The sequence below is a fragment of the Dromiciops gliroides genome, chromosome 1, assembly GCF_019393635.1.
Source record: "Dromiciops gliroides isolate mDroGli1 chromosome 1, mDroGli1.pri, whole genome shotgun sequence".
Lineage (NCBI taxonomy): Eukaryota > Metazoa > Chordata > Mammalia > Microbiotheria > Microbiotheriidae > Dromiciops > Dromiciops gliroides.
Window position 1 is genome coordinate 172,885,044 of NC_057861.1, and position 22,943 is coordinate 172,907,986.

At 40.1% G+C, this 22,943-nt stretch overlaps 1 protein-coding gene across 1 annotated transcript in view; it reads right to left on the minus strand.

Moving 5' to 3' along the window:
* The window catches only part of NEDD9 (neural precursor cell expressed, developmentally down-regulated 9), a 56,556-nt gene extending 34,396 nt beyond the window's left edge, over positions 1-22,160 (minus strand). Inside the window, exon 1 of the mRNA XM_043975548.1 lies at positions 21,980-22,160. Coding sequence (XP_043831483.1) covers positions 21,980-21,991 — 12 coding nt within the window. The 5' untranslated portion in view covers positions 21,992-22,160. The remainder of the gene's footprint in view (positions 1-21,979) is intronic.
* Positions 22,161-22,943: the final 783 nt, after the last annotated feature.

Here is a 22,943-nt window from a genome sequence, read left to right on the forward strand (position 1 = left end):
ATCCTGAGGAGTGTCAGAACACCCAACTTCCCCAACTTCCCTTTTTCTTTCTCCCTCCCTCAGCTTCTTGGATATACTATGATGGGTATGCAAAAAAGAATTGTTTATAATTAATTACTCAAGATGAGACCATGCTCCTTTTATTTCAAAATATATGACCTGAAGAGCTCCACCTTGCATATATAGGAACCTGTTTCTGTTCTCCTCTCCTTGGTTATTCAACAATTGTGAATGGTCAGTAAGGAAGCACCAGAGATGAAATCACAAGCAATGGAACCTCTTTCCAGTTCTTCCAGGGCTGAGGGATAAGAGCTGGACAATTCTATTGGCTCAAAAGGAGAGAAAGGAGAGAAATTCAAGACAGTAGGAAGGCCAGAGACAATAGCATGGCTCAGAATAAATAAAGGAAATACGTTTTACAGTTGGGTCAATTCAATGGAACAACACGTAGAACTGAATGAAGCACCGAACCATGAGTGATTAGAAGCAGATAGAAATTCCCATGTGAAAGTCATTCTTGGTGGTTTATTGTCTCTGTCCCAGTAACCTTCTTACCACCTGGTAAACAGCATGTGAATGCTTGCTTCCTAGACCTGCCTCAAATGCAGCTTCATTGCAAAATACTTTCCCATTCCCATTGTCAATGCTAACTGAGGCACCATCGGGTGAGTTATCCTAATTGGTTGTCCATTATTTCACAGCAGTCTTCCCCACTGCCTGCAGAGATTAGTATTTGGAAAGGGATGCCTGATGAGGTTGTTAGTACCAGGGACCTCAGCAACAGCATGACACCTATTCACACCCCGATGAATATTCCCACTTAAGAAAGGAAAGCATTGCCAGGGTATAATGCCTACAGCCATCACTGAATGTTACTAAGGAAAATCCAGGTACTGTTCCATACCGACCCAGAGAACCCAGAAATGCTTAGTACAGTGACTCGTATATAGTAAACACCCAATTAAGTGCTTTATTTAGAGGCACACAGGTGGATAGTATGTGGATAGAGAAGTCAGAAAGACCTGAAATTCAAATCCCACTTCAGATACTTACTAGTTGTATGACCTTAGGCAAGTCATTTCACTCTGCCTCAGTTTCCTCAACTGTAAAATGGTGATAATGATAGCACCTCACTTCCAGGGTTGTTGTGAGGATCAAGTGAGATAATAAGCCATTTTGCCAACATATATTATCCTGTGTATTTTAATTATTATTGGTAACCACAATGGTTGCTCTAGTCCACACATAGTTTTTCATCACAGATCATTGGATCACAGATTAAAGACCAGAAGAAACTTCAGAGACCATCAAATCCAACCCCATCATTTTACCATTTTACAGATGAAGAAACTGAGGCTCAGTGAGATTAAGTGATTTGCCCAAGGTCACACAGATAGCAAGTAAGAGAGTTAGCATTTGAACCAGTGTGCTGTGTCAGAAGAGAAGGCAGTCTGGGCACTTAGAGTATTCAGGGAAGGTCTCACAGGGGTGGAAGGATTGAGCTGAGCCTCAGAGGATGGATACAGAAATTGAACAATGACAAGAGGATTGAAATGTCCAAGGTTGTTCAAGCCACTTTCTGGAAGGCAGTGAGCAGGAAGGGATGATACTGATTAAACCAAACCCCAAAGCCAAAGCTACTTAAGACCTCCCACTGAAAGGGTCCCTTTGTCCATTTCCTTTTATTTTATTTTTTGAGGGTGGGGTGGGAAGGCGCAGAGTTCAAAACACAGGGTTGTTAAGCATTCTAAATCTGGTATTTCCCTTTGCTCCACTGAGTATAGATTCCTCTGTAATCGGTCCAACTTTCTATATCAGTACCAGGACTTTTTTAGCTGCAAGTTTGATTGATGTTATCAAAAACAAATGGTCTGGTCCTTGCTGACTTTGAGACCGATGAGGGTTCCTCCTGGCTAGGATTCCTACATAATAACAAAGACTTCAAGCTGTTCAATATTCATAAAAGTTTCAATTCACATAATGCTTTGTGGTTCAAAGCATGTTTCACAAACAAACAAAAATCTCCTTTGACCTTCACAAAACCAGTGCAAACACTAACCTAATATTATAGATGCAGATATGGAATCTAGATAGAAGAGACTAGCTAAGAGTCATACTACTAGTTAGTAGTAGAGCTAATCTTAAACCTACAAGGCAGCTAAGTGGGCAATGGATAGACCACTGGGCCTAGAGTCAGAAAGACGAGTTCAAATTCAGTCTCAGACATTTGCAATCTGTATGACCCTGGGCAAATCACTTAACCTTAGTTGCCTCCATTTCCTTATTTGTAAAATGGGGATAATAATTGTACCTACCTACCTCCCAGGGTTGTGAGGATAAAATGACATAATAATTGCAAAGTACTTAGCACAGTGCCTGGCACAATAGTAAGTGCTATATAAATATTAATAGTCATCATCATCATTATTATCTACTGTGTGACCATGGGCAAGTCATTTTACTTATTTGACCCTCAGTGTCTTTATCTGTAAAATGAGAGGGCTATATCAGATAATGTCTTCAAATTCCAAATCTTAGATCCTAAGATCTAGGAATCCCAGGATCCTTGGTCCAGGACTCTTTTCATAGTATCTATCACACAGTGTCTTGGCTTCTTTTTTTAGATCCCCCACCTTACTCTTTGCTTTTCTTTTTGGTTTTGTGTGTGTGTGTGTGTGTGTGTGTGTGTGTGTGTGTGTGGTTTGTTTGTTTGGTGTTTTTTTTTTGGTGAGGCAATTGGGGTTAAGTGACTTGCCCAGTACTCTTTGCTTTTCTAGCAGCCTCTGGCTATGGGTCTCATTTTGTCTAGTTTACCCTATCCATTTAGAAACCACTGAGATCTCTTACCCACTCCTAGAATTCAACTGCACACAGACTATTTCTTGAAATCCCTGGGCCCCACCATAGCAACTACAAGCAATGACTTGTCATAAAAATCCCAACAAGGAAACAAGGAATGTGACATTCCACTGATGACACTCAAGGACCCCTTTGAGATGGAGAGGAGATTGTAGCTAAATCTCAGCCTTTCTGATAGTGAAGATAAGGAAACTGAGACCTACAGAGGAGAAATGCCTTCCTCATGGTTATACAGTTTAACCCTTCAGCAAGTGGGGAAGGCCACATGTTACACACTTGAAGATCAGAAGAGTCATGTGTCAATTATGGGTAAGGGTTAAGTGAATTCACAACCAAATCAACTTCTTCGAAGAATCCAAGGTGGCACATAAGAAATTACTTTCACTCAAAGCTTCAGGGAGAACACAGAAGAAGGCTGAGCTAGAGTTCATTCCTATGGCCATAGACATGCTCTCTCACATATAGCTTAAAGGTATGATTGTACTACTCCCAGAAGTTGGCAATCTGGGCATCTCAAAGAAATCCCAAAGCAATGGGGGCTTCTCTATTCAAGCATGTTCTTTTCCCAAGATAGAAAATTTCTCTCTAGAGCTGGGAAGGCCAAGACACACAACAAATAAAAATGAGATAAGAGGACAAAGGCAATTCTGTATCCACTTAGGTCATTAGAGCAGAGGTGATAGGTGACAATAGAGGGAAAAGATCCACATACACTCAAATCTAAAGCCCGAGAATCAGAGATGATCCCAAGCAACATCCTGAACAGCTGAAGTGACTTGTCACTGAAGACCCAGAAATCAGGCTAGGTTCTTTCCAATCTGCCACAATTTGATTCAATAAACAGTTTTCCTCATGAGTAAAATGAAGGATGAGATGAGGTCAAAAGTCTCTTCTAGCTCTCGCTATATCTTGGTGAGTTTTTAGATGCCTACTAGGTACCAGGCACTAGGAAGAAAAAGATGGATAAAATAACAATTACTGTTTTCAAGAAGCTTATGACCTAGTAGAGAGGAAGAAACAGATATACAAAGAACTATGATACAAGCTGGGATGTGACAATGTCAAAGGAATTCTCAGGGATCTAGGCCCAGTGTTCTCAGAACACTGGAGGACAGAGAGACTATATTGCATTTTCTAAAGAAAATCTTCCCCCAAATTATTTCATTGCTCTCCAGGCTATAGTTCATACTTCTTCTATCATGCCCCCAAACTTTATCCTGTTAACTCACTTTATCCCTTGAATTCATAGACAGAAAGTACCCTCTGACCCTGCAGCCTCTTCCTGGGATTGGACGGGGCTCCTCCCCAAATCTCCATATTGACACCCAGGCCAGCTACATATTTCTTTCCTGGATGCCCTCTTAACTTTCTCTACCATATCTTGGTTTTCTCCTTTTCCCACTGGGCACTTTTATTTCCCTACCCCTATCCTTTCAGCCTCCTTTATGTATTGTCTTCCCATTAGAATGTAAGCTCCTAGAAGTCAAAGCCTACCTTTCAGTTTGTATTTGTATTCCCAGAACTTAGCACAGTGCCTGGGACATAGGAAGTGCTTAATAAATGCTTGTTGTCCCACTGACTGAATTTCAGAAATGTGCCCATTTAACAGAAGGCTACCACCTATAATTATTAAGATACTACAAGAATGCATCATTTCCCTGCTATGTCTCTTTTCTTCACTTGACTTAGCCTTGGTGAAAGTCTTCAAGAGTTACTGTACTTGGGACAGCTAGGTGGTGCAGTGGATAAAGCACTGGCCATGGATTCAGAAGGACCTGAGTTCAAATCTGGTTTCAAACACTTGACACTTACTAGCTGTGTGACCTTGGGCAAGTCACTTAACCCTCACTGTCCCCCCAAAATGAAAGCAAAAACAAAAACAGAATTACTGTACTGTATTCCTAAAATGGATTACTCTGTGACCCACCTGGTGGTAAACCTTCCTGAACTTTGCTAGATTGGTCCTCAAAGTCCCCAGTCCATTGCCTAGGCCATACTCGAAACCCTTCCAGTTTGGCAAGACCTATCAGATCAACCACTGTGAGAGGCACAGAAGTCGGGGTAACATTATGATAAAGTATGGTAGAGTCATCAAAATAATCTTTAATGGGTGATTTAAAGATATTTCAGAACGAAAGCTAAGGTTAGCAAAGCAGGCACTCAGGTTTTGAAAACCATCCTGAAGGTCATAAGTTCTGCTCATCAGGATCCTTAAGTCTGATTTTCTGGTACAGAAGAGATGGGGAGATTTTGTTTCCAGCTGAGTTCATCAAAGAATTTGTTTTAAGTAATAGGCTAAAAACATTAGAGTATTCTCCCCCATTCTTTACACAGATAACCAGTTTGGGCAGGGAACTCAGTGGTAATGATGAGATAACTGAGACTCTGTGAAAACGAAGGTCCCAGAGGTCTTAAAACTGGAGAAGGCAAAATGCAGGAAGGTCAGGCAGGAAAGTATCCAGCCCTTCCTAATAAAACAAACTGAGAATGACGTAGGTAAGAAGACTGCACTAAGTGTATACAGTCACAGAAAAAACAGGAAAGCCCCCCCCCCCCAAAAAAAAGGAACTAGCCAACTCAGAGATTAAATACAATGGTCCCTTTAAGAGATTTTTCTCTTTCCTTCAGAGTAGCAATCTGCAGAAGGGAGGTGTTTAGATTCTGATGTTTTTCTGGTTCCCAAGCTACCAGAAGCAAGGAGGAAGAAAATGCCTCTCATAGGGAACCAGGAAAATGCTTGTTTCTCAACGGGAACTATAACTCTAGGTCATGTGATTACTTTTTTTTTCCCTTCCCTACCTAGTAATCAAAAAGCAGGGAGAGTTTAGAGGTTTCCAGCTAGGAGATTCATGGATTCTTCCAAGTAGGGAAAGGTATGACTTGTGATTTCCATGATCATAAGCTACTCTTTCTAGAGAACTGAGAAATAAAGGGGTGAGGTGTCTCCTCACGTCAGCTGTAGCCACATACTGATAGCATCACCAGTGACCAGCCTTGGCGACAAGAGCTCTTCCTCTTCCTATTTTTGTTCTATTTTTACAACCCAGGAATCCTTGCCAAGGTTTTAGTGCAGGCCCCATTCTTTGACTTTCTTATATCCAATCCCAAATTAGGTAAATAGGGTTTGGATTAACTGGGATAGAAGAACAAAGACAAAGACACAGTTTCCCCCACCCCCACTTCATTCATTCATTCATTCATTCATTCATTCATTCATTCATTCATTCATTCATTCAACATTCAATTAATATAACCCATTTAAAAGGATTCTCAGAAAGGAATCAGGAAGTGGCTTGACTATACTCTAGAGTTAATGTCTGGACACATCAAGTGGCAGAAGTGGGAGTACTTTTGCTTCTGTTACTAAAAAAGTCATGACGGCTCGCAATTCTTTTTGCTATATTTCTTCCTCATCATTCATTCATTCATTCATTCAACCACTATCCCTGAAATAAAAGGTGTTACCATTTCAAGAAGAAAAAGTATTATCATACTGCAATTAGTTGAAACATATATATTTTCCATATTAGGTCCTTTTAGCTGAAAGTGCTCTGAAGACTAGAAAAATCAAAATCCTTGAGTAATTTGTCCCTTTGAAGTTGATAAAAAGCAGATAAACTATTATCTGATGAATACAATGATAACTACTATAACAGTCATTTACAACAAAATTTCATAAAATGTCGTGCTTAAAAACCCTGCAAGATAGGTCTTTTGAGGCTGATTATTCCCATTTTACAGATGGGGAAACAGGCTCTTAGAGGTTAAATTACTTGTCTTAATGTCACAGAGCCAGTAATGTTGGAGTAAAGATTTCAGTCAAGTCTCCTGATCCCTTTTAGAAATAAAGAATGTGACATGTGTGTATCCAAATTACTTTGAAATTAATAATTATATTTATTAAACATGCTTTATACTTCACGATTGAAATCAAACCCCAGAATTGTAGAGACAGGATTGTAATCACCAAATTCACATGAATAGAATGTTTTAAAGGACAATACCATTAAGATGCACTCCTGAAAAAGATGCATGGGTCACTTGACAAGAACAAGGGATGACTATTAGACAGCCTCTATGCTCCACTGGTATTCTTGGGATTTCAGAAGAACATGAGGAAGACCTCAGCATAATAGCTGGCTCCAAGGTGACAAATTCATAGGAGAACATGGACAAAAGTTGCAGAGGATGGGGTAGGCATGGATGGTTTGCAATTTTCACAAGACATTCCCATGGATGAGGTCTCAGATTCATTTGAGAAAGGTTTACAAAAGACTTTTTCCATCACAGGCCTGTGAGGCAGATATTATAAAGGACATATTCTTCATTTTTCAGACGAGAAAACTAATGCTTAGAGAGCTAGAATATTGGAGGTAGCTTCATTCTCAGGGCCCCTAAACCCCAGACCAGTGATCTTCCCACTACATCCAACTGTCTTTTTTAACTTAAGTTCCAGCATCTTTCCCTAAACTGACCAGTAGACATTAAAACTGCAGTCAAGGGGGCGGCTAGGTGGCGCAGTGGATAAAGCACCGGCCCTGGATTCAGGAGTACCTGAGTTCAAATCTGGCCTCAGACACTTGACACTTACTAGCTGTGTGACCCTGGGAAAGTCACTTAAGCCCCATTGCCTTGCAAAAAAACCAAAACAAAACAAAACAAAAAAACAAACTGGAGTCAATATTTTCTTACCGAGATTCCTTTTTCATTTAGAATAATTCTTACCAAATGTTTTCAGTTTCTGAACTATTCTTTCTCCCTATAGCCTTAATGCTACCCCAGTGGGTGCCTATCTCTCCTGTCTTCTGAGTCTATTCAATAAGGGCCAGATTCCTGCTTTCCTTTAGGTCTTTAAAAATGTTCTATTGATACTCTTTCCTTTTTTCTTTCAACATCACCATCATTCCCAACTGATTTCCCTTGCCCTTACAGAACCTTCCCTGCCAACAGCCAAGCAAAATAAACCAAAACATTAGCCATGTCTGAAATTGTATGCCTCATTCCATACCTCTAGGCCACATTGGCTCTCTGCCAAGAGGGAGATGCCTTCCCTTAGGTCCTCAAGTCCTATGATCCTTTAGTAGGGACCACAATAATCCCCTATGATAGCACCTTAGAGATGTTTTAGTCAGTCAACAAGTATTTGTTCATTAAGCACTCACTATGTGGCCTGCACCTTGGTAAGCACTGGGGATACAAAGAAAGGCAAAAAACATGGTCCCTTTCCTCAAAGAGCTCACATCCTGAAGGAAAACACAATATGTACAAAGCTAGGTACCTACCAACATATGTGTGTGTGTGTGTGTGTGTGTGTATACATAATGTCTGTGTACATAGAGTAGGTGGAAGGGAATCTCAGGGAGAAGGCCAAGGTGGAGTGTTATGTATGGTGGGGGCGGGGGGGGGGGGGAGTGGGTAAAAGTGGACCAGAAATAGTAGAAGGTAGGAATTGAGTTGAGATGAAGAAAGCCAGGAAGCCAGGAGGCATAATGACAGAGCATTCTAAGCACTGGGTATAGCCAGTGCAAAGGGACAGAGATAGGAGATGAGTGTCCTTTTCAAGAAAGAACAAGAAGGCCAGAGGAGTTGGACCATAAAGTTTGTAAAGGAGAGGTGTGTATGTGTGTGTGTGTGTGTGTGTGTGTGTGTGTCTACACCTAACCAGACAGGTAAGACTACCCAGAAAAAAAAATATGTGTGTGTGTTTGTACATATACTACATTCACCCCTTACTCCTCAAACCAAACAAATGGGTGTTTTTTTTCCCTTCTAAGTGATGACTTGGTTTGTACCACTACATCAGTTGAAAGAATTCTCTAAATTGAGAGAATCTCATGTTTGGGCTCAATTTTGAAGTGTAAAACTGAATGCTAAAGAGAGAGAGAGAGAGAAACAGAGATAGAGAGACAGAGGCAGACAGAGAGAGAAGAGGCAGAATCATATATTAAATGCTTCCCTAGGTTTTTCTTCCTATGAGGAAGGACTCTTTCCCCGGGAATGAAGACTGGGAAGATATCAGTAGTTGATCTATGGCCCACTTTGAGGGATTCAAATATTAGAAAGGGGATTAAAAATGGGACATTCACAATTTACTATCATGTTTTGTTTTTGTTTTGTCAAGAGAAATCTTAGAGAAACCAAATGATGGTGAAGGACTAGGGTTCAGTCACCTAGAAAACAGGTAAATTTTATAGAGGTACAAAGCATTTAATATTATTGGGTGGCACTGGAGGAACTCCATCTATCTGTCTTGATAGAGCAGAGTAGCACCCTGCACTTGTAGTATCAATGTAGGTACTTGGGTAGGAGAGCTTAGATTAATTTAGAGAGGATTAAGGGTCTATAATCCATTTGCCTTTATACAATTAAGTAAAAACCAACACCTGTAAAAAGTTACAACCGGGCAGCTAGATGGCACAGTGGATAGAACACCGGCCCTGGAGTCAGGAGTACCTGAGTTCAAATCCGGCCTCAGACACTTAACACTTACTAGCTGTGTGACCCTAGGCAAGTCACTTAACCCCAATTGCCTCACTAAAAAACAAAAAAACAAACAAACAAACAAACAAGTTACAACCAATATGGTAGATGGATAAAAGATCATGTTATCCTATTTTCTGATCTCTTTCTAGCTTACCTTCTTATATAGAAGCTTGAAGGTGCTGACACCCCCATCCATCCTCTGCCACTGCTAGTGGTGATCTGAGTCACTGCTAGCCTTTTGGAGTTCAAAAGCCATTTATTTTAGGTCTCATCTGTATGTAGGTTAGCTGGAATGGGAACTTTGAGGTCATGAGGCCCTTTGCGCAGTGATGGCATTTCTCCACAATAATATAGGCATGCAGTCAAGCCCCTGCTTGAGCATTTCCAGTGACAGGGAACTTACTACCTTATATCTCATTTATTGGACAGTTCTAACTGTAAAGATGTTTTTCCTCACATGGAGCCAAACTCTTCTTCCCTGAAACAACCAGCTTTCCACTGTCCTACATAAGCTGTCAAGTTCAAATGAAGTCCCATTTGGGGATAACAAGCATGACTGAGAAGGTAAATAAATTTATTAGTTATCAGGAAGACTGCAATGTCTAAGAGTAAGGTCTGGGCCATATTTATATAGCATTGTTTCTCAAAACTAGGAGAGAAAGAAGGTAGGTGGAGAAATGGGATAAAACTTCAAAAAGAAATTGTTCAAAGAGTAGGTGGTGGGCAGGATTGCACATGCATGTATATTTATACAAAGATATTATGTAGAAGTATAATATGATTTTAATTACAGCATTTTATTAAAGGGCCAGTCCCAAATGCATACTTCATCTATTGTTGCACCCAGTGCACCGAAAGACCTATAGATGGCAAGGAAGTGTTACCTTCATCAGCAGAAAACCATAATCGGACCTGATACAACGACTACTTAGTATTTTGTGGTATTCACATGGAGTAGAGTTGGGGTTTAGTATATGAAGAGGAAGTGTCTTTTTTGTTAGGTCCTGACACTTTCAGCTAACTTAATTGTGCAAAACTATGATAAGACTTCCAAGGGACCTTTTTTTGTATTACAACCCTCCCCACCCCAGTAAAATAATCATTTTTAAAAACTGGAAGCTTTCCAAGGTGTTTCGTTTCCAATGCCTCCCAACAGTAGGTGCTAAATAAATGCTTATTGAATTGATTCCCCTCCCCCAAATCCATAAATAATCTTTCCTTCTGTGAATCTCAGGCTATTCATTCTGTTTGGAACTCAACACCCTCATGGAATTTATATTATACTTGCCTAGGTACTTGCCTATCCCCCAACCTGATTTTAAACTCCTTGAGGGCAGGGACTGTAATGCTGTTTTAATCTTTGAATCTTTAGGGTCCAGCACTATACACTGTACACTCTAGGGGCTTTGGAGATATTTGTTGAAATGGATTGAAAAAGAGATGTGAAGATGGAGGATGGGGCTGTGAATCTTCACATAACTGCTCACTTCTGTGACTGACTTTGGGCAAGTCACTTAACCACACTCTAGGCCTCAGGTATCCTCATCTCACGAATGAAAGGGTTGGACTTTAAGGTCCATTCCAGATCCAAATCTATAATTTCATAAAATGAAAGCATAATCATTTTTACAGTGTTCCTATGAGCTCATCAGCTGTGGATCATAAATTGTACTACTCCCAATCAACAAAGAAAGACAAAATCCTCAGAGAGAAGAAAACAGATGAGAATCCTTGGCCTGAAATAAAGTGACCTCATCATGATTACACCTGCCACGCCAAAACACAGGCTGTTTGGAGCAACCAAGTTCTTTCCCTGCAGCAATGACATAAACTGCGTCTGTAATTAAGATCTTAGTAAGGATAGGAGACTTGATGTTGCTGCCGCCATGGGCTATAAAGAACAGAATTACTACTCCAAGTTTCAAAAAAGAAGAACTGAAATATAATCCCAATGCTTGCTTAGAGGTTTCAGGTGTTCCAAACAATTCTTATATTTCAAATAGACCTTTTCATGTAGAAACTTATTTCCAAAGATGGATATTTTGACAATAAAGAAGTGTACCATGCACACATGGGAGGGCAGGTACAAGGGAAGATGTGTCCCACTAGCATTCAGAAGACCTGGGTTCTCATTCCCAGATCTGCCACCCTGCCAATCACTTTGCTTTCTCTGGTCTTCCATCTTCTCATTTGTGGGGAAAAAAAAGAAGTTTGGATGGAATCACCCTCAAGCTCCCTTCCAGCTTTAAAACCTATGAGGGGATTCCCTGGCTCAAAATGGTCTCTCTAGTGCCCTTCAGCTCTAACATTCATTTATCAGCCTTATCAGCAAGATGACATTTATTGGGAGCCACATGTATTCCCAAGGCATTCTTGGTTTTTGTAGGATCCATTGTCTAAGGAGAATTCACAAGGGCTAGAAATTCCAACTTCACAGTGAATGGGGGCTATTTAGAGGAAGAGGTCTGATGAGTTGTTTACATTCTTCTTCTCCCCTCCCTCTCCCCTTTTTGGGAAATCCAAGCTAACTCTATGAATGAAATGAACTGGAAAATAATTAAGAACCATAATAGAATCACCAAAGTGCACCTGGAAAGGACCTGACAGATCATCTAGTTCAAGCCCACTTATTTTATAGATGAAAGTGAAAATTAAGCCTTTTCTAAGCTCTGCCATCCTATCCCAGTTCCACTGGCCTGTTTCCTGTCAAATCAGAAGTGGTGATTAAAACATATTAAAAGAAAATCAGCTTTATGGAAGATCATTGATATGTTTGTCCCCTTGGATACAGAACACACTGAATGGTTGCTGTCCTTTGTACTTAAAGAAGACCAAAATGACATCATTATGTCAGTGTCAACATATAGTGTGTCTGTGGCTGATCAGCCATTGGGCTCTGCAAGACTATACCATAGGTCAGGTACAAACAGTGCTTCTGAACATTTGGAATGGAGCTGTCTCTAAATTTGTGAATCTCAAGATTCTTTTGAGCTATTGCAATGTACTCTGAATGTAGAATACATCAGTAATGTGCTAAGTTGCCAACTCATTGCCATGCAGCTTCTGGTGATAGATAACAAAAGGAGTCTCAGTCTGAAGGCTTTGCACTAAATGCTGCTGTTGGGCAGAGGAAAGAGACCTTGGTGGTACATTTGATTGCAGTGGCAACAGAACTTCAAGGGATGAGGCAAGGCAAGGTGTAGAAGTGGGGAAAGAGATTTAAATCTGGAAGGGATTCTTGATAATCTAGTTCAAATCAAGCCCCTTCATTTTCCATATGAGGAAAGTGAGGCCCAGAGAGGTTAAGTAGTTTACTCAAGGGTAGGCAGGTAGTAAGCGTTTGAGCCAAGATTCAAATTCATAGCCTTTGACCGAAAATCTGGCACATTTTCTACAGTCCCACTGGACCCACCAAAGTCCTAACATGGATAATAAGAATTCTATTATTGTAATGATTTTATGGGGAGGTGATTTTGTCAAAGTGATGGATCATGGAAAGGCTAATCAACTTAAAACTGACCAAACCAAAATTTATTTGTGCTGTTAACTTTTATGGACGTAACAGACAACTTCTACTTCTCATCAATTATTCTGTTACTTTCAAACTACTGTAGCAACTGACAAGACATGTGTGCAAGTTAATTTCAAATAAAATTATTGGGCCACCACAAAAACTGGAAATGAATGGGAAGTTAATCAATTGAGGAATGGCTAAAGAAATCGTGGTGTATAAATGTGATGGAGTACTACTGTGCTGTAAGAAGTGAGGCAAAAGATGATTTTAAAAAGACATGGAAAGACCTATATGAATTGATGCAGAGTGAGGTTAGCAGAACCAGAAGAATAATATACTATAACATCAATATCATAAAGATGAAGTTTTGAGGACTTTGGTTAACTGATGAAGGATGAAATGACAAGAGCCAGGAAAACAATTTATGCAATAACAACAGCACGGTAAAAACAACAACAACAACAACAAAAAAAAAAAACTTTAAAAGCTCTAAGAACCATTATCAATACAAGGACCAATGCCATTCATGACAAAGAAGGGATAGATTTAGAGTGCAGACTAAGACAAATGTATTTTTATACAGCCATGGAGGGAATTTATTTTGTTTGGCCATGCATATATTAATAGAAATTTATTTTCCTTTTCCTTTTTCAATCAGGTGGGAGAGAAAGCAAATTTGTAACTTTTTAAAAAATAAAAATGGGGGATATGCACTACAGATGTGAAATGTGTGTACTTTCAGATGAGGTCACTTTATTACAAATTCTACTTAACCATTTTACTTTGTTATAGGAAATATCTCATGGAGTGGGAGTAATTTGTAAATGTTTGTAATGTAAAAGCAAAACACATCAGTAAATTTTTAGAGAAAATGAATAACCTAGGTTTATAGTGTGCTTTGTAAAGGACTTCCATTACAATATAACCCTGTGGGTCAGGAGGAACAACTATTATTATCCCCATTCTGTAAATGGGCAAATGGAAGCTCATATTGGCTAAATTGGTTAAATTGGCTCATGGTCACATAGCTATTATGAGTCACTGCCAGCATTCAAACCACTGACAGATATTACACTGTAAATTGATAAGAGAATTGATTCAAATCATATTCCTACCAGTGCTTCCTGGGTACCATAAATCCCCATGGAGATAATAATAGTTCACATTTATGTAGTCTTTTGAGTTTTATAAAGACTCACAACAGCCCCATAAGGTGGGTAGTATAAATATTATCACCCCCATTTTATAGAGAAGGAAAACTGAGGCTAAGGTGAATTAAATGGGTTGGTCATATCACCCAACTAGTAAAGTGCCAAAGCCAGAATTCAAACTCCTATCTCCTGACTCCATGATCAGCATCCTTTCCATTATACTCCAAAGCTATGAAAGAAACTACAGTAACAGAGGAAGAGGTGGGGAAAAATTCAAGATTAAACTTAGTGGAAAAAAAAAAACAACAACGTCAAAGCACAAGTGGAAACTAGATCCTACTGGAGTTTCTGAGACATTTATCGTCTATGCATCCTACACATATTTGCTTATTCATTCTTTAAAGCAATGATCTTATTCTTGACTTCCTGGTAAGCACAACCACCAAAATACCACATGAGAAACAGTTGATGCAACAACTAAAGTCTGGAAGTCCCAGATATTTTTAGAGAAATCCTGCTTTTGCAATGTGGCTGTGAGGATTTGCTTCATTTTATGGATTGTGAAATCCTTAAAAAAAAAAAAGAAAGAAAATCCCGTTCTCTCTTGTATTACATCACTATTTTCTAGAGTGACAGCTAATACTGTGACTTATATAGTCTTCCTTTACTCTGCCCCCAGAGTGAACCACTCTCAGGTTGTTCCCTAACTATGCCTAAAAGAATATAGGCATGCTTTCAAAGGGCTGGGGAGTGAGGCCATTAACAGGAACACCTAAGGTCAGGGAGATTGCTCAGCCTGGGCCTGGCCCTGTGAAATGTAGTCCACAGAAGTGCCCACCTCTCACCAACTCTCTCTCTCTATCTTAACGACCATGGGAAGGCCCCTGGAATGTTCAGGGTAAACAAGATAGAGGGTTTGGGGTTGGCAAAGTACAAACATTCCCTTTTTTCTCTTTCCGTGGCCAAATGCTTTGTAGTCATTCATTGCCTAGGATACGGGCAGCGCCTCTTGGGCATTTGAAGCTGGGAAATATAGTATTTTGTCCTAGTGACACTGTTTTGTTTGTCTTGGCAAACGGTCCTAGTAATTAAGTCTATATGTTACTTGCACAGTGGTGCCACAGTGCTAATGGCTGGCATCTCAAGCCAATTTGTTTAGAAATCTCTCTAACCCCCCCCCCCCAATTATCTAAAAATAGATAACCAAGAACCAAGATTTCATGCTTCACATTTGCGTCACTCTAACTGGCTGAAATAGGATAAAGATTGTAGTCTACCCTGAACTTCCCTCACAACTGTCTTCTGCCCTGGTCCCTCCCCCTTCCACCTCAATTTATTGGTGGTTTTTATAATCAGTGACTTTCTCAATTTTTTAACCTCTCCCTCCCTTCCTATTTTTCCAGCTATGGGTAAAATACACAAACACACACACACTCACACTGAAACAAAATAAAACTCTAGTGAACTTTCTCTCCTTTCTGAGGGGTAGGATTGTACAAATTACATGACAATTGACACTTATGGGCTTGAATGATGTGGTTGTAGTTATATCTGTCACTGTCTTATTTTTTCAACTAGACTCTGGGCTCCAAGATGTTAGGGCTAATATATCTTCCACAATGCCTACCCAGCATAGAGCTCTACCATGCAGTAAATGCTTCGATGTTGATGATGCTGATGATAGTAACCTATTAATCTGACTTTACATTATTAGTCCAGTGGAGTGGTGTGAAGTTGATAGATACTTTAATCCTCAGACTTCATATCTAAGACTGGATCCCTAAAGAGAAAGTAAATCTAGGAGAATCTGGGGCATGCTAAAGAGAAAGCAAGTCTTAGAGTCACTGTATGGCTGAGTGGTAAGAGCTCTAGATCCAGAGTAAGAGTATCTGAGTCCAAATCCTGTTTTTGAGGCTTAAGCAAGGTAATTAACCTCCATGGGTCTCAGTTTACTGATCGATAAATTGAGATCTGACTCAGAGAGAGGTCTTTTCCAGCGCTAGACCCAAGATCCTAAGGACAACAAAACTTTCAAGTCCTCCTTCTGATATTCACTGGTGACTGGGGTCGTCACTCCTCTTTTCAGTGCTCTAAGTAACTCTCTCTAGGAGACTGTCATATAGCCAGGTTTTCTATTTGAATTACTGGAGGGAGCGATACCAGTGAAATCACAGGTCTCTACAACAAAAACAAATCCACACCGTTGGGATAACCAGTGCTAAGCAAACATTTTCTCCATGTAACCATAAACACAATATCACAGTGTCCAAGTCTTGCTGTCACACCAGAACAATATATCCGAACTTTGTACCATGCCCTCTCTTCGGTGCAAGGTTGCCTTTACTTGAAAATACAGGATAGCTTTGCTTTGTTTGATTCACAGAAGCTTGCTTCCAACAGATCAGCTCAGACAAGCACACAGCAGAGGTCACAGGGTATCATTTAGATAGTGATTGGGTTGGATGGAGTTAATTAGTAAAGGAGTAGTGATTACCTTCCAGGAGAGCTGAAGAGAGTAAAGGACTGTTTTAGAGTCTATAAGGAAATTAGAGGAACAAATGTTCAGACATTTTTTATGGAGTGGATGAGTAGGGAGATTTTGCCTGTGGAATGTGACTGGACCTCAATAGAGTCATATGGGCATAAAGGGGCAAGGGCAAGGGCAAGGACAAGGACAAGTGATGGGAGTAAGATTCTCCCACAGAAGATGAAAAGGAAAGTGATAAGACAAGATTGTGTCCTAAGGGACTAAATTGTGTTTGCATGTGAGTGTGTGTATGTATGTATGTATGTATAGAGAGAAACCATGAAGAAGCTAGTGCCTGAGGACATTAGAAAGTTGGATGAAAAATGTAAGATGAGGTGGGCAAAGGGTAGAGGTGAGGGATAAAGAAACAGAAAAGGATCTTAAGAGTTAGGAGAGAGGTTTCTTTAGAAGACTATGAAGCAGACAGGAAGTCACTGATGAATTCTGAGAAAAGGACTGATGTGTATTCCAGCAATGAAAAGATGCTAAAGGAATCCTTGGTATGTTGCACACTGGGTAGCCTGCTAAATTGGGTTGTATGGGCACATCACCTTGGTGTCTAGGAAAGTGTTCTGGTTCAATGAAACTTGAATTATTCAGCTCCCCAAATGTTAATGATTTTCATGATAATGTTATGCAAGTAGCTATTGCTTTTATTTTAAGGTGATTCTTAAAAGGTGACTCTTTTAGTCCTTTTAAAGGTCTCATTAAAAGAGAGTTTGGAGTGCATGCAATAGAACTTTTAGAAAAGAAGGAAAAATCTAAAGTCTCATCCTAAACAAAATACCAGAGAACATACTAGGACTGAATGGCAGTAATAATGATCAATATACACTATGGCTAAGACATTCTTCTCCTCTATTCTTTCTGATCAGATTTAAATGTCTCAGAGATCCCTCAAGCAATTTTTCCTGGTGCCAAGTCTTAATTAAAACTAATTTTCTGGTTGCTCTGAGGCTGGCCCCTGCAAGATTCTCTGTAAGAATTTCAGGTTGTAGCATTTCTAAATTACATTGTGGACTGTGTGCCTATTTTTTCCATGTTTGAATGATTTACAAGGATGAGTTTTTTTAAAAATCCTTGTATGGCAAAAATAAACCAGCAGAATTTAAGGATTGGAGAGGCAATGCAGGTCAGAAAACTGGAAAGGTCACAGAGGAAGTCAAGGGCTGAACAGGTCTTAGAAGTCAGGCAAACAGCACTTACTGAATTCTCTCAGAGTTGAAGGAAGGCCTTTTAATGGAGGGAGAAATCTCAGACTCCTGGTCCAACACAGCTGTAGATATACTTACTCAAGTCATCTTCCTGGATATCCTAGGACCAACTGCCTCCCTCTCTGCTAGCTCAACAGATGGACATTTTTCTCTAGGCAGGTGTGAGGAAAATGAGTCAGAGAAGTACTATATCCAAATTGATGAATTCTCAGTATAGATATGGAAACAGAAAACTATTAAAAAATCGAGACCCCCAAATTTGCTATCCATAGAACCAAAGACTAGCTCTAAGAGAAACTGGACACAGATGAAAAGAATGGCTATTGTCTTTTCACAAAAGAATAAGAATCCAAATAAAAATCGTCTGTGTGTATGCTTGCAAAGCAATTTATGCTAGGAAATTAGTTCTTTAACCACTGCTCTCAGGACTGCTATGAAATTGAAAATCAGCCTAAAGTTGTGTTTGTGTGTTCCTTGTCTCTAGTGAAGTGGCATTTGGCTAGTGTCTGGTTGGATATGATCTCTATTGAAACCAATATCAAATAATTAACCCCATAAATCTGCTATAAGTCCTTAATTATCAGAGCAGTTTAAAGGCCCTATCTGGGTTTACATTTGTAAATATAGAGTGGGGCTGTGTATAGAGTGAGTGACATCACTATAGATTCTATGAGTTTACAATTAAGTAATTATCTGATCTCACAGTCTAAACAGATAAAATTAACCCAATAATTGCCAAATCTACATACTACTTCATATAGTCCAGGCATAGCCTGTGGGTATTTGTCCTGCAAGAATACTTTTAAATAAAATAGTTTAAATTTCCTGGGAGAAGCAAATGCACCAGTCAAGCAAGAAACTCCATGGAAAAGCTATAAACCCGATTCTCTCAATACAGTATTTTCTTCTTGTCCCTTTGTCTAGTCCATTCAGTCTAGTTACATCATCAGCCCCTCAAACAAAACTCACCACTTCTAACTACAGGAGGCAAATGACTAGTACAAAGAAGTGAAATTTTTCATCCAAATAGCATTTCGTTTCATGTTCATAATACTTGATGGGTTCCCATAACATAGGGTCACATCCCACTGTGAAGACTTTTTCCCCCTTTTTTCTTTTTGGTGTGGGAAGTTTGAAAGGAATAACGGAGGGATTAGATTTATTATCATTGAAGTGTTTCATTAGGGAGCCATTGTAGTGTAGTGAACAGCAGAAATCTAGTGACTTGGAATCAGAGGAGCTGCATTCAAATCCTGATTCTGTCACTAGTGACTTAATTTTAATTAACCTCTTGAGTTCCCACTTCCCTGGCATGCAAAATGGAAATGATTAAACTCACTCTCTATACCTCACAGGATTGCATGTAAGAATCACAAGTTCATCAGATTTAGAGCTCAGAGACCTCTAAGTCAATAGTCTCTTATACAGATAAAGAAACTGACTCAGACTGTGATTTGCTAAGTTACCAAATAGCTAGCAGATCTGGCACTGGAACTCAGGTCCCCAATCCAAAACCAAACTTTCTGTAGGTAAAACACTTTGTAACACTAAGTCAGCTATCATTCTGATCATTGGACAGAAGAAAAATACAAGCAATAGTAAGGTTTTCTCCAAGAATGTCAAATAGTAATTGCCATTGTCAATTACAGAGATGACTTATCTCTCATTTCACATAAAAGTAAAGCATGTACAAATTTCTTTTTTTTTTTTTTAGTGAGGCAATTGGGGTTAAGTGACCTGCCCAAGGTCACACAGCTAGTAAGTGTCAAGTGTCTGAGGCCAGATCCAAACTCAGGTACTCCTGACTCCAGGGCTGGCGCTCTAACCACTATGCCACCTAGCTGCCCCATGTACAAATTTCAAAGTGATTTTGGTCCTTATGTAAAGATTTTAATGTTAAAAGCCACCACTGGTAGATAATATACATAGGACTATGAAATAATTTCTCTTTCTTAAAGCAGGGTTCTTGGCACAGCTTCAGATAAATGTAGCACAATGTACATATGTATTTATTAACTTTATATTTACAATTGCATATATTTTCATACAGACATCTCCCCTTTGATAATAGAAGCTCCTCCCTCATCAGGATCTTTTCATTCTTTGTAGTTGGTGTCCCTAGTGCCTGGCACAATGCCTGGCACATAGTAGGCCCTTAATAAATTTTTAATTGATTGGTTGATTCTGTAAATTATTTAAGGAAGCAGTACAGCTCAGGAATTGTTTGTTTCTGTAAGCAGAGAAAGTCACTCCAAGAATCCTACCCTGATGTGGTGAAGTACAATTTTATTGCAGGGGAAATACTCATCTCATTGTGTAATATTTCAGTAAGCTGGAAAGAGTTTCTTTTAGCTACATAAATCAATGCTGTTAAGTGGAAGATGGAATATAGAAATGAATGTAAATACACCTTGTTGACCTAGACAGAAAGGAACATGAAGCTTGCATTTTTGACAAGACAAAGGGAGGGTGAAGTGGAATAGCAGGAGTCCTGGATCTGGAGTCAGAAGAACTGTGTCCCAGTCTGAGCTTTGCTGGTTACTAGAGAGCAAGTCCTTCTGGGCTTGTTTCCCCATCTGTAAAATGAGGGGGTTGGAGTAAGTGAAGCCCTTCCTGCATTGTAAGTCTCTAAGCATATGCCTTTCAGTGCATCTAAAGTAAAAATATTTAAGAGATTATTAGCTCTTTTGCCCCAGCTTTTCTCCATTAGTGTAGACAATCACAAAATGACCACCAGTACAGTCATAACTGATTCCTGGTGCTAGGAGATATTAGTTAGAAAAGATTATTCACAATTGGCACAGTCAGAAAGTTAGTGTTAGCCGCAATTCAAATTATAGGGAAATGTAGGAAAGACTTCCCAAGCAAGCACAATTCTGAATGTCAATCAGTAAATACAGTTCCAATTGAAAAGTTATCCGCGGGAGCAGCTAGGTGGCGCAGTGGAAAAGCACCTGCCCTGGATTCAGGAGGACCTGAGTTCAAAATTGATCTCAGACATTTGACACCTACTAGCTGTGTGACCCTGGACAAGTCACTTAACCCTCATTGCCCCGCAAAAAAAAAGAAAAAAAGTTATCAGTGACTCTATGTCCCTATTCAACCTCCCCAACTCATCTTAAGGGGTAACTTTTTTTTTTATTCCAAAGCTTTTTAAACATCTCTAAGGAATGCTCTCATTGCTCTATCTTCTGGAATATAAACATTCACAACTCAATTCACCCTCAATTCTCAGGTAACAGAGTTAGTACAAGGTGTGTTGCTCCACCCCTTCACCCCACCTGCTGCCCAAGTATAACTGCTCTTCACATTAGGTAAGGTTTGCATACTCATTTCCTAGCACCCATAAGTACGAGAGAGAGAGAGAGAGAGAGAGAGAGAGAGAGAGAGAGAGAGAGAGAGAGAGAGAGAGAGAGAGAGAGAGAGAGAGAGAGAGAGAGAGAGAGAGAGCAAGTTCCATTCTTCTTTTGCCAAGAATGAGTGCAGAGGCAGAACTGCTGGAACAATAAACCTCCTTGCAAGGGACCAAAAAGAAAGGCTTCTGCCTTGAATTTTCAGACAAAAGAAATACACCTGAACATGCTCATGCTTTCAGGTCCATCATTTCAGAAAAGAACCTGATGCACCCAGTCTTTACCACATGACTGGGGGGGGGGGCGGGAGGAGGCAGAGAGGGGATCACAAAATGCTTCATCAACAGCCCAGTCATGATGCCTACGGTTTTGGTATCTCTCACTGAAACACACAGACGGCACACTGCTTTCCCCGCCTAAGAGCAAGGCGTTTTAAGTACTTGAAATAAATCCCCAGGGAAAGCCAGCTTCGAGATCCAGCAGACACTGATTCCCCTCCGGAGAGATACCTTTCCGGAGCCCCCGAGGCTCCAAAGGGAAAAAGTAGAGTAGACTTTTAGCTAATGCCTCCTCTTTTTCAAGTCGCAGATAATATATATCTGTACTAGCTGCTTTTAAACTAGCTCGGAGAAAAATCTTCTGGCAGGTCATTTCCTCCAACAACTTTCAGAGGGAACTGACTGGTCCCCGCGGGTCTTTGAATTGCTCCGAAATCTTGACAGAGCTTCTCAGATAAACGTAGACCGGGGTATTCCAACCCAAGCAAGTCGCATCCCCTACTGAGGGTACATTAGGAGGCAGAGTAAGAAATGCCGCAGGCACACGCAAACCAAAAAGCTTAGCAAAGAAACCTTTGGCAAAAAGACGGATTCTTTTACCTTGTACTTCATTTCTGCAGGAGGAAATTCAGTCGCTTTCTGGAACTAGTGAGACTGCATTGAAGGCTCAAGGATCTCCATGGAGTGCTGGGTTAAATCAAAACGAGATTAGCCTCAGGATTGAGGCTGGACTGTCAGTCTGAATCTGCCGAGCTCTCTGCACTACTAAGTTTCCACTGTATCTGAGCTCATTGTTTTGATTGAGGCAGGCGGACTACTGAACTAATTTGCATACTGTCCCCTCATTGGCTAGAGGGGAGAGATTCAGCGGGACAAGGTAAAACTGATGCCACCCCCACCTCTTAACTTTTAAGAAGCCTGACAAAGGAGGCTTAATGCAATGAGACTTTTTTTTTTTTTGCTCAGAAAAGGGGTGGGAAAACAGGGAGAAAATAAACTCTCTTCCAAACTTGATCCCCCCTGCCCCCCAAAAAATCCACGAGGGAAAAAGAGAGTAAATTCTTTTTAAGATTAACTCAATTTTAAAAGAAATCTGCTCCACAAAGCAAGTTCTGACAGTCCAGCTTCCTGTGACCTAGCAACTCCTTCATACACTCGCTTCATTTCAAAGCCATTCACCTCACAATCTCGACATGAAACGGACTCTAGGAACAAAAGGTTTTCTGTCTCTAGTTCCCTTTTTACTAACCACCCCTGCTGATATCTCTTTTGGGGCGGGGGGAGTTGTTTGCTTTTTTTGTTCTTTTCAATGTTCAAAGTACTCCCAGAGTCAGTCTACAGCAAGCCCCTGACGCAAATCCCAATGGCAAAACCACCAGAACTTTCCTGAATTCTCATGAGTGCCTGGCTTGGGCATTCTGTGACCTTTCTTGACTGCTTAGTTAGGAGAAAGAAAGGTACTTAGTTTAGATTTTAGCTGGCTGTTGGTACTGGCCTGAACATCCCCTATACATTTCTTTCCTTCATTAGATTGGTTCTTTTGATGACTGTCGGTTTCTATCTC